Genomic DNA, 16,167 nt, shown 5'->3' with positions numbered 1-16,167 from the left:
ATCGTGGTATATGGTCCTTTAAGATGCTGCTGAATTCAGTCTGTTAATACTTAAAGAGAATTTTTTCATCTATATTCATCGGGGACACCAGTATATAATTTTCTTTTCTTGTAGTCTTTTTATTTGGTTTTGGTATCATGGTGATACTGGCCTCTTAAAATGTGTTTGTGTGTATTCCTCTTATGTTGATATTTTTGGAAGAGTTTAAGTAGTATAGGTGTTAATTCTTCCCTTACGGCAGGTCTAGTAGTGAGGAACTCATTTAGCTTTTCTTTGTTTGGAAAAGTCTTTATCTCTCCTTTATTTCTGAAGGACAGCTTTTCCAAATAAAGCATTCTTGGCTGACAGGTTTTTTTCCAAGTGGAGATGTTTTGACCTGGAAGTTTCATTGAAGAAAGGTGACCGTGATCTTGCTGCCCTAGGCCAGAGTTTTCTGCACAGCCGTATTTCCTCTGCCCCTCTAAGGAGGCATGGAAATCTGCCAGGGAACAAAGCCACACAGACAACCTCCTCACGTTAAACCCAACCCCCTGACAAGGGGTGGTGAAAGGCCAACCAGGCAGAGCAGCCTGAACAGCCAAGCAGCAGGCCCCTCCCCCAGAAGACAGACCGGAAGAACAGGTAAGTGACACGCTTATTTCCTACAGGACTGCAAAACTCCACAACATGGGTGAACTTTTACATTAAGTGCATTCATAAAAATGCAAGCTTTGACTCCACTTTTGGGACCTACCCAAAGTAGATTCATAAAGACAGAAAGTAGAATGGTGTTGCCAAGGGCTGGAATGAGGCAGTAATGGTAAGTTTCTGATTCATGGTGTAGAGTTTTAGTTTCACAAGATGAAATGAGATGTGAAGTTGGGTTAGACGGAGGTTGTAGAAAGGGTATTAATGCATTTAATACATTTAAAATGTATTCCATGAACTTAATGTACTTAATGAAATATAAACCTATAAATGGTAGATTTGTAGACGGTAGATGGTAGATTTTTGATTATGTGTATTGTATGTCAATAAAAATATTTTTTCTTTAAAAACTGCAAATACAGAGAAATGAACACAGGACAATTTAGTCTTGCCATTTTGGTGCTGCTATTTTGTCTCACCCATTTTCCTGGAGACAACTTTGATCCAACAAAATGTTCTCATTCTGTGCCCACTTAAAAGCTTAAAATCAGAATTTTCCAAAACATGAAAATTTTTTCAAAACGGTATTTTCAGAGTTAATTTAATAAGACATTTTATTCCTTGATCAATTTTTAAAAATGTAGCACAATTTAAAATTCTATTTTATCTACTTTAACTTTAATTCACTGATTTTAAAAATCAGAATCAATTTTTTATGCAAATGGCTTGGATTTTTTATCCATATCATAGTCTACTGACTGTGGGTTCTGCTGTTTTACATTTTGCTTATGTGTCATTATTTTTACCAAGTCAACTTTCCTGATGCCCATTATGAATATTAAAATATTTTTTGCCCAGTTTTATTGATATAATTGATCACTGTATATAATTGACACACTGTGTATGTGTAAGCTATTATGTGATAAGAACTCTCAGAATTTACTCTCTTAACACCTCTCAAACCATAGAGCGGTATCAACTGCAGTCATCATGTTGTACTGTAAATCCCTGTTATTTATCTTAAAACTGGAAGTTTCTACCTTTTCACCATTCACTCAATCCCTGCCCCCACCCTCCCCTCTGTTTCTTGTTACTTTAATCTGATCTGTTCTTCTGAATTAGTTTTCCGCCTTTTCTTTTCTTTGTTTTAGATTCCACATAAAAGGGAAAAATGTCTATGTATCTATCATCTATATAGTATCTATCTCCCTATATATATCTATACCTACACATATGTAGTGTTTGCCTTTCTCTGTCTCACTTGTTTCACTTGGCATAATGCCTCTAAGTCCAAAACTGTTATCACACTTAGCAGGATTTCCTTTTCTTATGGCTGATTAATATTCCATTATGTAGGTAACACTTCTTTATCCATTCACCACTAATGGGCACTGATGTTTTCCTTGTCTCAGCTATGGTAAATAAAGCTTCTTGCACATGGAAGTGCAGGTATTTCTTAGACATATTCCTTTGTTTTCTATGGAATGTTCCCAGACGTGGAGCTGCTGCACATACCGTGGTTCTGTGTTCAGTGTGTTGAGGACGCTCCATACTGTTTTGCACAGTGCCGGCGCCAGTGCGCATAGGCTCCTTTGCTCCACATCCTCACCAGCATTTGTTGTCTCTTGTCGTTGTTATGACAGCTGCTCCAATTGATGTGATAGGTCATTGCGCTTTGGGCTTGCGCATACCTGCTTATCATTTGTTTATGTTCTCTGGGAAAGTGCCAGAGCACTGAACACTGTCTCTGGGGTCCAGGGGCAAGACCAGTCTCCATTAGACCTTCAGGGTCCTCATTTGGACATACAAGGGTGGGTGCAGAATCACTCTTCTGGCTGAGGTGAGGGTGCTGGAATAGTAAAGAGGACACCATGGGAGTGGACAGAAAAAGGAGAAAAGGGAGGTTTCTGTGGTCCCTTATTCTGCTCTTGGAGCCTGGAGATCCTGCTCCTTTGCCACTCTGACTCTGGAAAGCCACTGCCTTGAGGACACCCAGATAAAAGCACCCCTTTCTTTGGTGGTGTGCCTGCCTGGGGCTGTACCACTAGAGACAGAGAACGTGATGCAGGGTGCTTCCTTGTCCATGGTGCCTCATCAGTTCTGCTGGAGATACTGGAGAAGGAAGAGTCAGGCAGAGGCCATTGTGGTTGTCCCCTTGCCCAGAAACAGCTCGAAACTTTTAGTTGCGCTTCTCCCTACAGTCTAGCTTGTTAAAAGGGGAGGTGGGCTCCAAGATCTTCTCAGTTATTCATTCAGTAACTATACACTAAGCACTCCCCTATGCCAGGTACCTTGGTGGACCCATGAGGAGAGCTGAAAATACCAAGAGCTCCCTGCTTTTAGGGGCTCACAGTCTAGAGATGGACAAAGCACAAACCAAAGACGTGAAAGAAAAGAGCAAGTGCTATATACGACAACTGAAGTATGTAATGAAGGAAGGCTGGGAAGTCATTGGATAGGAAAATATGAAAGGCCTCACTGAGGGTGACATTGCTGAAAACAGATTGACAAAAGGGAGCTAGACCTGCACACGTCTGTGTGCGGTGTGTCAGAAAGAAGGGACCGCTGTTGCAGACACTCACTAACAGAGCTGGTTTGGCCAGAGGAGGTGAAAAAGGCAGCCCCCGTGGCTGGAGGGACACTAGGAGGAGAGCAGAGGGGAGGGAGGAAGGCAGGGAGAGGTGCTGAGGCCTGGGAGACTGTTACTTATCTATTGTTCCTATGTTACTGCCTTGCCCCAGTAGCCTGAATCTTAAAATGTATATATTTAATTTCTCACAGTTTTTGTGGGTGAGGAGTCCAGGCACAAATAAGCATAGTTCCCCAGGCTCAAGGTGTGGCAGAGGCTGCAGCAGTGACTGAGGCTAGACTGGCAGAGGATTTTCTCCCAAGTTGGCTCACATGATTCGGGAAGCTGTTTGGACTCAGAATCTGAGTTCCTGTGTGTCTTCTGGCCTTGGCACAGGCCAAGTTCTCTGCCATGTGTGCTTCTACACATGGCAGCTCAAAATATCTGTGCTCGATTTTTGGTTCAGAGATCAAGAAGAAAAAGGGAAAGGGAGTGAGACGCAGAACACAAGAAAAGTAACTAGGAAGTTAGAAACTCTTTGCAATTGAAACTTAGACATCACATTTCATCGCATTGGCTGCATCCTATTGGTCAGAAGCCAGTAACTAACCACCTAATGGGTAGAGAGTGATGCCTATACCACAAGTCTGGATCGGTGGGAGCCACTGTGAAGGCTGTTCCGCTCATAGACAAAAATGAGGCAACTGGGGCGCCTGGGTAGCGCAGTCCTTAAGCGTCTGTCTTCGGCTCAGGGCGTGATCCTGGCGTTATGGGATCGAGCCCCACATCAGGCTCCTCCGCTAAGAGCCTGCTTCTTCCTCTCCCACTCCCCCTGCTTGTGTTCCCTCTCTCGCTGGCTGTCTCTCTCTGTCAAATAAATAAATAAAATCTTTTTTAAAAATTTTAAAAAAATGAGGAACTGGGTCTCATTCTAAATATAATGGGAAACAATTGAACAGTTTAACTACAGAGGACAGCAATATCTGCTTCTTCGTTCATTTCCACCCCATCATAGTGCCCACATTTACACAAGGCCAAGTGGGAAAGTGTTCCAATATTACATTGTTGGAACCCAGGCCTCTGTTGAGCGGCCCTCCATGCCAAGTCCCACCCCTTCTTGTAATTCTTCCATCCTGAAAATTGTGCTTCAGATACACAGGGGACCACCCCACCCATGTTACATTATCCACATACACCTGATGATGTCCCAAGAAGTGGATTCTAGCCTGATCCCCACTAAGCAGCTTGGGAAAGTGGGGAATATGTGAGAGACACAATGATTTAGGACTCAGAACTGGGAAAACAAAGAAAAAAGGTCTGAATTCAGTTCTGTCTCCTGAAACCTCAGACCCTGGTTACATTTCCAGAGAGTGGTGGCTATGGCATTTTTGGCTCATAGTGTACAGTTAAGGAGATGACATGGGGGAGAAAAGTAAACAGTTCGTTGCCAAGAGACGGCAGAGGCCAAGGTACTGGAATCTTGAAGAAGCGACCTCACTTCCTTGGTGATAGGCCCCAATTGAACTTAGAACTCTGGTAACCAGGCACATCCATTCAAAGAAAGCCTGCTTTCCAGCTCACTTGACTCGAGACGTTCAAGAGAACAAGATGTTCTGTTGCTGTATTCCTACTTTCAGGGGCTTTGGCCCAGAAAGTCCAGAGAGAAAGACTTTCACATCATTGTAGTCGTCGTCTCAGCCCGCTTTTCCGAGCCCTCTGGACATGTGGCAGGAGACACCAACAGGTAACACAGGGCAGCTCAGAGCAGCCCACTGGAGAGCAGGCAACAACAGTGATCCTACTTCAGCAGGCCCACACCTCTTGCCCCTCACTAAGTGTGTGTGTGTATGTGTATGTGTGTGTAGAGGAGGGGGCAGAGGAAGGATGCCCTTCCTGGGCAGAAGCAAGGTGCCAGGTGTTGGAACCTGGCCCATCTTTCATGTTCACACCCCAGGTCATAGCAGGCAGGATGAGAAGCTGAGTGCTGGGGACCAAGCTCAACCACCTGTATGTTAATCATGAGCCCTAGGGTTTCATCTGGCTTCCTCTTTGTTGGATGTCTTTTCTGCTGCTTCTCTTAGCCTTAACTGGAGAACACGATTTCTAATGGGGGTGGCCCCTTGTGGCAATGTCCCGTGAGGCCACTAATGTCTCTTGGCCCCATATATATGGGGCACTGCATTTTCGGAGCTGCACCCAGGAGATCATTGATGAGCTGGTCTGTGACTTTAACTATTCCAACTCCCTAGACAAGTGTCAGGTGCACCAGACCACCCAGGATCAGTGCTGCCTGAGGTGAGAATGGGAAGAGGGTTCTCCACACCCAGGGCCCCCACACAAATATGGGGACAGACCTAGGGCCCTCCTATAGTGTTTCCACATGAGTGTCCCTCAGGCCCAACCACAAAGTAATCCCAACATCTACACCTCCACCACCAGCTATGGGATAAGGTAGGAAGACTCTTCACATATATGGGAATGGTAGAGAATATAATTAATGTTTTTTTGCAGTTTAGGGGCGTAGGTTATTTTGTTTTGTTGTGTTTTATCTTACTTTTCCCGAAGCCATGAGTGTCTTTGTACTGTTTTTATTATTTTCCCTACTCACCCAGGTATCCTGTGTAGAACCCAGCTCCACTGTCCTTGGAGAACTTGTCTAAGGCCTTATAAATCCTCACACTAAATAGGGTGATTGAACATAAAAGGAATGGTGGGATGAAGTCATTCTATATGTTTCTCTATAACGCGTCATTTCTCAGAGTACATCAAATCATTGTAGGTCCACCAGGTCACAAGCTGTGTCCTTATATGTCTTTTTGGACCTCCGTAAAGGAGGTCGTCAGCCACAGTAATTCAGCCTTTCAAGGCTGGTGGAACTTGACATGATTCAATTCTGTTGCCATTTCAGCAATGCTGCAAGGAACACTTAAGTGTCTTAACAAACTTTTTTTAGCTGCTAGATCTGCCAGAACATAGAACCACAGATTGGGTGGAAGGCCTCTGATGCCTCCTGGCCCAGGTAGCTGGCTCTATCTTTTCAGAGTTCCACCCAGGACATCTTTGATGAGCTGCTCCAAGGGTTCAGCTACTTCATCTCCTTTGACAAGCAGCAGGTGCATCAGGCCACCAACAACATCCAGTGCTGGTCTGGGGTGAGAATGGGTCCAAATTCATGTCCTATCTCAGGACCCACAGATGATCAGGGCAAGGCCAGAACCCACACTAGAAACAATTGGCTGCCCTGTGGCCTGCCAAGGAGGGTGGTTTCCCCTGAACCTTTCTCCCCACCTTAGGAACAGACCAGGCCTCATCAGCATGGGAGGAATGCCATGCATTCCATGCTCTGGACAGTTCTCAGGCCCAACGTCTATGATCTCAAGCAGCGTTGGAGATGCTAAGCTTCTGCTTTCTCCTGTCTGCAGTAGGGATGTTTACCGATGACTTAAAGGCATAGAGTTCTTAATAAAGGCTATTAAAAGAGAGAAATGCTATTGTTGCTCAACTAACAAAATGGGTTAAAGGGAACAATGGTTTATCATTTCACCCCTAAAGCCAATTGCACCTTTAAGCCTAGAGCCCTTTTCTGGGCGGGCCTTCAAGTCCCTTTTCTTGCACAAGTTCCCGAAGCGTTGGGAGTCTCTGGTCTGAACGCCAGACCCTGATCTTCCTGGTGGTTCATGGAGTTGAAGCTGAGTACACTGCGCTCCCCCCCCCCCCCTGTCTTTCTGGTGGGGAAAAAGAATTAATCCTGTCCCTGGACGAGGCCTGCACGATGCTGATGCTCAGAGAAGGCACAGTGGAGCATTTCGTACGCTCCCTGGTACCATTCTTCCCAGATATAAACATATCAAATATCACAATTTTCTGCATAATACCATGTGTTCACTTCACCCCAACAGGTCCTGGGCCAGCAGTTCAACAGGTGAATGCCCACCCCAGGCACAGCACAGGAGTGAGACTCCCACCTACTAGCTGTATGTCTTGGGAATGTCACTGTACCTCTCTGAGCTTCACTTTCCTCTTCTGAAAAATGGGGTGGTAAGAGGCTGAATCTCATAGGGTTACTGTAGGAAATCATGGGAGAAAACACGGCACGGGCTTATCTGGGGCCTGGCTCTGTAGAAAAGGCTGCTGAACATGCTGGGCATCTTCATGTTTAGTAGTTCTCGCTCTCCAGTGAAGAAGCTCTCAACCTCAACCCTCACAGGCCTGTGGCCCTTCTGGGTTTACAAAAGCAAATGGAAAGCTCATAGTTTTCCTGTTTGCAAAGGACTTCTGAGATTCCATCTAGTTGGTCCTGGCACTGGTCCTTTATGTGACCAGATTAGGGAGTCACTGGGGGCAGGCAGAGCCGCCCAAGGTCCACTCAGTATTTGGAAAGTACTGGTTAGGAGTCATTCATTCAATAATATGTATTAGGCATGTAGTAATGCAGGCACTTTCCAGTCACTAAGATAACTCAGTCGACAAAGTAGATACAATGTCTGGGTCTCAATTTTAGTCAGAGGGTCAGATAGTCACTCTACACATCATAAGCACCCATGTCCATAGTTCATTAGATGTGACATCTTCATGGCCTACTCTAGGTGTGAATAGATCCACCCGTGTTTGTACCATTATGATGGACTATAACAAGTAAAAACACGGTCTTTGGGTCCAGAAGGAAAGACTGCTGCCTCCACAGAGCAGGGTGGGAGATACAGGGGTTGTGGCTGGGGAGGGACTTTCAGAGCCATAGATCTCACAGATCTCTTGGTTTCCATGGGAGGGCTGAATTTGGGGGGCTTCCTGAAGAAGCAAATGAGTCAAAAAGAGCTATGGATGGGCCTTCAAGCCCTCTGGGAAGCAGAGCACAATCTGGGCTGAGCTGGTGCCTAAAACATCCACCCCTTTGATGGTCTCATCTTGCTCTGCCTGCCCCTTTCCGTATCCACCTCTGCTGACCACAACTGGGGCCAATAATAGAAGCTGTGGTGAGCAGACCACTCACAAATCTGCCTCAAACTTAAGCCCTGATACTGGTCTGCATGGAAGACGGAGTAGACTAGACCTATGGCCGTGAAGAGTGTAAGTGGAAAAACCACTCATTCAGGTTTTCTGGATGAGCAAACCACTGCAAAGACAGCTACAGAGGGGTTGGAAGTGGCCTGGGGCCATCTTCTGGGACCCACACAGAAAGAACGGTGCTGTGGGAGTAGCATGTGGAATGAAAGGCCAGGCCTCTGACTGTGCTCCACATATGACTTGAGGTAAAGCGGTGGGGGGGGGGGGGCTCTGTACATCTGAAGTGCCATGACTGGGACCTGAAAAACCATGCCCCCATTCTCCTGCTGCAGCGGGAAATTCTGGAGCCTGTAGAGGCAGAGGGTAAGGGAGATTGCAGTTTGGGAAGGCTATCTGGAATGGGGCTCATGGATTGGAAATTCATTGGATATATTTTTTTAATATTTTCTTATTCTGTTATGTTAGTCGCCATACAGTACATCCCAAGTTTTTGATGTAAAGTTCCATGATTCATTACTTGCGTATAACACCCAGTGCACCATGCAATACGTGCCCTCCTTAAGGCCATGGTATATGTCCTGTTTTTGGAAAGGCACATGGAAAGTCAGTTATGTGGATGAACCTTTCTCTTTAACCTGCTCCAGTGCCAGCTCCAGGGCTCCTTCCAGTTGCAGAGCCAGAAAAAGGGCCTTCTGTGGAGCTAGAGGCAACCCCAGCTCTGCATCGACCATCACCTGCAGTGTCAGAGCCAGCCTCCCCTCCATCAGCTGTTGCAGAACTGGAACACATGCTCCCATCATCTCCATGTGTGCCGGGTGCTGAGCTGCAGTCAGCTGGACCATCAGCTTTCCCAGGAATTTTCACTCCAGCTCTGACAATAGACATAGAGCCCACTGTGACCCCAGATGGTTCCTGCTGTGTCACCCCCAAAGAACCAGCTGGGTGAGGAGAAGCCTGACCTCCTGGACTTCCCTTCCAGGCTTGTGACAGAGCAACTCACATATATGGATACGGTGAGCAGTTAGGCTCTCAGGGTGGGGCAGGGACAAGCGTTTCTTCTGCTGTAGGCTGCCTCACACCTGCCTTTCCCTGATGTGGACTCCTATGGTCTGGGACCAAATCTCAGCTCCACCACTTCCCAACCCTGTCAACCCATCAAGGTGCTTAGCCCCAAGCTTTCACTGTCCAGCTGCGGACTGTAGCGAGAGACCCTGATAAGCACTGATACGGAGGTACTAGGGAGAAGAAATGAGCCAGAATGGAGAGACCAATGGGCAGGCCCTGGTCCCGTGGGTGGAGGAGGGCAGCTCTCTGTGTTCAGTCAAGTCCATGGGTCGCCCACCCACTTGTTTTGGAGGCTGAGTACCCTCATCAATTACTAGGTATCTGATGTGTACTTAAGTGCAGGGCAGATAGATAAACCTGTGGTTGTAGCTATCATGTGAGAATGTGTATCTGAGAGGGGAGTAGAACCAGAGGGATGAATAGTTGGAGGGGAAGAGTCCCCCTTGGGAGGAGCCACCTTGAACAGCAGCGTGGAGCTTGGAGTTTGTGAGGATGATCAGGATGCAAATGCCCTCCTTCCTTCCCTCGTCTCTATTTGCTCCTGGGCCATCCTGTCCTGGGCCCCTCAGTGAAAAAGAATGGAGTGACATCCAGGGACTCCAACCAGGTTCAGGCCACATTCTCAGCTTTCTGAGCTCTAGCTCTGACCTGTGACCCCTATCTAGGACACTACTCTTGCATGTGAAATAGCTGGGTGAACAAACCTCCCCCTGTTCTCTAGGAGCTGTTCAAGAAGCTGCTGCCCCATCAGTGCCTGGGCTCCGTCTGGTCCAAGCGCAATAAGCCTGGCAGTGAGCACCTGGCACCCACAGTCCGGGCCACTGTCGCCCAGTTCAACGGTGTGGCCAAGTGTGTCATCACTACCTGCCTTGGCAACCCAAGCATGACAGCCCGGGACAGGGCCATGGTGGTGGAGCACTGGATCAAGGTGGCCAAGGTATGCAACGGGAAGCCCAGCTGAGGTGATCTCCTGCGTCTCGGGCACTGCTCTTCCCTTGATCAGGTCTCAGGGTGGAAGGCCCTGGTCTTTGCCCTAGGGACTGTGCAGTCCCTAGGCTCTTCCTTCCAGAGGCTGACTGTGACTTGCATGGCCCAATGTTGGGATGCTCTGTTCTTCCTTGACTTCTTCCTTGGAGTGAGGTAAAATCCTTTGTCTCTCAGCATTGGGACTCTTTGGGCCTTATATGTGCCCTTCGGCAGGTCCCTGGACATCTGCTTCATCCAGGAGGAGTGATTTAAAATGAGGGTGACTGAAGCTCTAGAGAAAATCAGCCTCCACTACCCACGTGACAGCTCATTCTCTTCCCTCCCCAGGCCTGTCAAATCCTGCAGAACTACTACTCCCTGAATGCCATCGTCTCGGCTCTGCAGACTGTCTCAATATACCACCCCAAGAAGACATGGGAGAACGTTTCCAGGTGAGACGGTCTCTCTGCATGGACGGACCAGGATGGATGAGGGATCTCCCAGAGGCCTGTCCTCTTCCCCCCTCAGCCAGCTTGGACCTCCTGGGAAGCAGCAATCCCTGACTACAGGACCTGGGCTGGCAGGCGGGTCTCTCAGCCTCCCTGGAGAATAGGCCACCATGTCTCCTGCTTTAGAAATCAGTTTTCCTAAATGTTCCCCCACAAGGCTGAGCTGAATAAATATTTTCATGTGTTTACAACCACTAAACTCTGCCCAATTGAAACCAAAATTGACCAAAACAGAGCTGCTCAATTAATATGGGAATGGAGTCATAGGATGACCTACATCAGAGCTCTCTCCCATGTCCTACAAAGACCTTAGTGCTCAGAGGAACCCAGAGAAAACTGTTATCCAGGCAATTTGACACTTTGGGGTTCTCAAATAAAAGGGACTTGCACTCAATCCTGCCACATTAGTCCTCCAATCGTCCTGCCTCCTTTCCCTCTATTCAGGAAGTGCTTTCAAAACTTTAAAAAGCTGGGCACTGAAGACAACCCACAGAGCAGGAAACTAGTCATCAAGGTAGCATGGAAGGTGCAGGTCTGGAAAGAGAAGAAGGGTGTGAGGGAACAGGGTCCTGCATGGATGAAATAGGGAATGGCCTGAAGCATTCCTTGGAGAGGGGAAGCCTTTGGCATGAATGTGGTGACAGGCTGGGGTGAAGATTCCATTGGGGGTGGAACAACCAGGTGCTGCTCAACCAGATTCGCTAGCCTAGACACCCTGTCTCTCTGTGTCAACAGCTAGTCCAGATGGACACCTGTACAAACCTTGAAAGCCCAGAGGACAGGGCTCTGCTCAGTGATGGGGTTGGGATGGGTTGAGGGCCACAACAATCATGATAGTAATACGATACTGAGTCCTCAGGAGACGATGGGAGGTAGGTAGAATTCTCACTTTTCCTGATGAGAAAACAGGCTCAGGGAGGCCAGGCTGCAAGCTCAGGGTCACACATGGAGAATGTTGGAGCTGAGATTTTTCTAGAATCACTCATGGCATGCTTAAGGATAATGTTTATCAGTTATCAGCGGACTTAAGTCAGATGTCTAGGGTCTGAATTAAAAGATGGTGGGGGCAAGTGGACTGAGGGTATTACGGTCTCAAGGATCTTGTCCTTGGCCCTGCAGGAGCAACCATCTAATAAATCTGCCACCCTGGTGATGGCCCTCCGGAGAGCCCAGAAGAAGAGGCTGCAGAAGAAGGTGAGTGTGCCTGAGGCCCAGGGCCTCCAAAGTCAGAGGAGAGGGGCTTCTCCCTGAGGGCTGGAAGCCTCCAAATCAGTACAGGTGGGACTTCAACTCCAGCTCCACTTCCTGTTGCTTCTAAAATTCTTGTTTCAAAGTGACCGGCAGGAGGGTCTAGAAAGCTGGATCCAGAATGTGTTTCGGGATGGGGAGGAGCCCAGGACTATATACCCTGTGATTTTCTAAAAGCAGGCCCTGGAGGTGATTAGAAAGAGTATGACGTACTTGGAGGGTGAGGGGAAAGGGAATTGAGGGGAGACTGCTAAGGGTCCTAGGCTGCTCCATGTGGGAAACTGGGGTGGGCCAGGAGGCTGCAGCATTTTCAGGGGAGGGTCCCCATGGGCATCAGAGAGCAGGGACTCATCCCAACCCTACCGCTCATGACACAGGGTGTTGTCCCCTAACTTGGCACTTTCCTCACTGAATTGGTGATGCTGGATATTGCAATGGAGGACTATCTGGAGGTGGGTGAGCCTGAGGATTGTGGGGGAGGGACCAGAATCCGGAGGTTTGGGAGCAGAGCACCCCTGTACTGAGCCCTGAGCTCTCAGGACTCGGCAAACCTCCCCTCATGACAGCCTCACAGTTGCCCTTGTGAGCTGGGGTCTCTTGCCCATCTCAGTGATAAGTGAAGGGACGCTGCACTTAGGACACGGCTCCCGGTGCCGAAGACTGGTGAAGCAGCAGAGCTTCCTGAAGGCAAAGCTGCGTGAAGTCTGTCTGACTGGACCTCAGCCTCCCCTGGTGAGGTTGCCCGTGGGGGGAGAATGAAGTCAGGACCCTCCACATCAGCAAGCACCTCAGTAGCCGCAGCAGCCCCTTCCTGCCTGAGGCTTCGGCCTCCCCTACTGTCTTCCGAGAGGGTAGTGCTACAGGGTCCCGATCTGTAGCCAGTCCATCTGCCCCGTGTCCTTTCTCTGGACCCCAGAGCCTTGCCTAGATCCCAGTCCCATTATCAGTGTTTGCAGAGCCCACAAATGTGTCTTGGCCTTAGCGCAGCATTAGAAGGTGTGGGTGTAAGGTGCTAGTAATAACCAGGGGGCTCCTTCTGATGGACTTTGGCTCTCTGCTTTCCAAAGATGTGAGATCAACCACCAGAAAAAGAATAAGGTTGTGTGTCACTTCCTGTAGGAAAGGGTAGGGAGTAGGCCTCAGAGATGTCCCTGGGAAGAACATTGCTTGGCTCCATCCCCTCCGTCTCACGTTTACTGGGATAGTTTGATAATAAAGAAGTGGAAGACCCATCTAGTTAGTAAGTGGGGATAGAGGAATGCCATCAAGGATAGCTTCCCGTAGGAAGGGCTATTTATACTCACCTCTGAGAACAGGTTGGGATTGGATGAATCTGCAGGCAGGAGGGTGGCCATGTGTGCCAGGACCCGGGACAGTTCCCCTCTCCCATTGCTCAACCCTCACCAGGCCCTGCAGCTACCCCTCCCCCCCCCCCCCCCCCCCCCCGCCCCAGGCTCCCTATACATCCTGTGCTTCTCTCTCTGCTCAGGAATACCAAGTCATGACGGACATCATGCTGCTCCAGGTGGCTGCCAAGAATTACACCCTAGAGCCCGAGGATCCTTTTTGGGCCTGGTTCCAGGCTATGGAGTCTCTCAGTGAGGTGAGAGGTGAGGCCCATCAGGAGCTGGGTCGGTGAGGTTCGGGGTGGACTCTTTCTGCTGGCCACTCCTGGGATCCTCCTTCCCTGGGCAGCCTCAGGCCTTGTTGCCGGGGCGCCTGACTCCAGCTGTGGGCAAGCACTGGCAGGGACTCTTAAATGGAAGCTCCTGGGCAACTCACAGGTGTCCCTCTGTCCTTAGCTACACCCTGTCCTGCCAGCTGGAGTCCCGGTCCTAGCTGGTCAGTAGCACTCAAGAAGGAGAAGAACTGGCCGCAGTCAACCTCAGGGCTGAGCAAGTGTCCAGTGGCCCTGCACGGATTCCTCAGCAGCTGGGGATTTGCGGTGCATCCGCCCCATGTGCTCCACATCCCTTCCTCCCATCTATTTAGTTATTTGACGGGGGGCAATATTTATTCTCTTAAATAGTAAGTGGTAAATTCAAATATTATTATATTAAAGCCCTTTTTTCTTTTAGAGCCCGAGAGTGTGGTTTGTTCTTTTACTTCCTACAGTAACGTAGAAGATATAGACTCTCATATTCATTCCTGAACTAAGGAATCTTAAAGCGTCATCAGCTATTGTATGTGGGAGGAAGGAGAAGAGCCAGTCCTCCTCCCTAGCTACTGGAGGGTACCCCCAAATCCCCTTTACTCAGAGGACAGGTTCATTTCAGTACAATAAATTTGGGCAAACAGCAAAGGCAGCCCCTCAGAACTCCTGAGATTTAGAGGTTGAAGGTACTTCCACAGAAATAGCAACAACCACTGAAAGTGGGAGTCTTTAAGAGTCACACTCCCCAGAACTGCTTCCTGTCCAGGACAGGAGCCGCTTTTTTCCACTATAAAGGAAGGTGGACTATTTCCTGCTTCCTTTGTTGACGTGGTGTTCTTGTTTTGTTTTTGTTTTGACCCAGTATCGAGAACTTGTAGTTTTCTAGTTCAATCTCTGGAATTGCACCAGCACTAAGTGGGGAAAAACATGTAAAGAGATCAAATCCTGCATGTGGAAGGGACAAAGCCAGAGGAAGGTAATTTGCAAATAGTCTGAGGGCAGGCAGGACTTGCCATCCTCAGTCTCCCTCTAAGGGCTCCAGGTTCACCATTTACTGAGACTGGAATCCTTCTGGGATCCTTGTCAATGATCTCTGGATTCCTATTCCTGCTTGTTTTGTGTATGGGAAAAAGACGGGAGGTGTACTTTAAGGCCACAGCTAAGCCTGGTTTATTCACATCTATGCTGACCTATGAGCTAGGATTTTCAGCATTCCTGCATTTCCTTACGCAGTTCTTTTTAAGGCAGAAATTCCCTCAAGGCCCCCGCATCTTGGTCAGATACATGGTAGCCACTTTTCCCTGGCTCGGACCTGATGGATCAGGGACTGGTTCTCTTGTGACAGGATAATTGTCCATATCCTTGACCAGAAAAACCCCTCTCTCCTTGCAGGTCAAGGTGATTTTAAGTCCATGTTGTTCTGAAGTCCATGGTCTCAAACATTCACCAGTTTACACATCCGGTCTCAGTTCACACGCTTACACTGGCTTGTCCGAAATTGCTAACTGAGGTTGACTCCTTAGATCCTGGAGACCCTGAGATAGCTCTGCTCTTTTCAGCAGTCTTGTGCTTAGATTATGTCATGGGGTGTATGAACTTCTCCAGTCAGGAGCTTTGAAAGATGATGAATGAGAGGGGAGGATTCAGGGGGTTTCATCAAGGAAATGCCACCAAAGAGATGACCAGAGTAATCAAATGGCAATAAATACAGTCTTATCAATAATTACTTTTTTTAATGTTTTTTTTTTTTTTATTATGTTAGTCACCATACAGTACATCCCTGGTTTCTGATGTAAAGTCTGATGACTCATTAGTTGCGTATAACACCCAGTGCACCATGCAATACGTGCCCTCCTTTTACCCATCACCGGTCTATCCCATTCCCCCAACCCCCTCCCCTCTGAAGCCCTCAACTTGTTTCTCAGAGTCCATAGTCTCTCATGCTTCATTCCCCCTTCTGTTTACCCCCTTTCTTTATCCCTTTCTTCTCCTACCAATCTTCCTAGTTCTTATGTTCCATAGATGAGAGAAACCATATGATAATTGTCTTTCTCTGCTTGACTTATTTCCCTTAGCATTATCTCCTTCAGTGCTGTCCATGTTGCAGCAAATGTTGAGAAATCATTCTTTTTGATAGCTGAGTAGTATTCCATTGTATATATGGACATCTGCTTAATCCAGTCATCTGTTGAAGGGCATCTCGGCTCCTTCCACGATTTAGCTATTGTGGACATTGCTGCTATGAACATTGGGGTGCATGTGGCCCTTCTCTTCATTATGTCTGTATCTTTGAGTGTTTACCCTGTTTAGATGGATTATTTCACATAAATTAGATTCCACTTAGCTAGAAAGCCAAAAGCTCTGTTTTTCACTCCCTTCCTGCTCCTCTCTTTTGCCTTCATTCATACACCAAGGAGGATGGGACATCGGCAGCTCACCTTGCCTCTTAATCACATCCATACCCTCTTGCCCCATGTCCACATCAATCAGAGCTCCCTGAGTAATTTCTGAGCAGCACCATCGGT

At 48.0% G+C, this 16,167-nt stretch overlaps 1 protein-coding gene across 25 annotated transcripts in view; it reads left to right on the top strand.

Annotated features, from left to right (window-relative positions):
• The window catches only part of LOC123786490 (uncharacterized), a 126,230-nt gene that overhangs the window by 66,091 nt on the left and 43,972 nt on the right, over positions 1-16,167 (top strand). For 12 of the 25 annotated variants that reach the window (XR_015723557.1, XM_087860504.1, XM_087860500.1 and 9 more), the window contains 4 exons: positions 349-621; positions 10,580-10,683; positions 11,860-11,934; positions 13,478-13,598. Coding sequence is in view for 23 of the 25 variants with exons in the window: in XM_087860504.1 (XP_087716630.1) it covers positions 471-621; positions 10,580-10,683; positions 11,860-11,934; positions 13,478-13,598 (451 nt within the window). In the remaining 2 variants the exon portion in view is untranslated. Of the gene's footprint in view, positions 1-348; positions 622-7,095; positions 8,461-10,579; positions 10,684-11,859; positions 12,721-13,477; positions 13,599-13,790; positions 14,068-16,167 lie in introns of those variants that run through there. The other 13 variants (XM_087860511.1, XM_087860502.1, XM_087860503.1 and 10 more) reach the window with 6 other exon arrangements.

The sequence above is a fragment of the Ursus americanus genome, unplaced genomic scaffold (genome assembly GCF_024610735.1).
Source record: "Ursus americanus isolate L20-20 unplaced genomic scaffold, mUrsAme1.1.p SCAF_68, whole genome shotgun sequence".
Taxonomy (NCBI): Eukaryota; Metazoa; Chordata; class Mammalia; order Carnivora; family Ursidae; genus Ursus; species Ursus americanus.
Note: the sequence above shows the minus strand (reverse complement) of the source record. Positions and strands in the feature narration are given on the sequence as shown.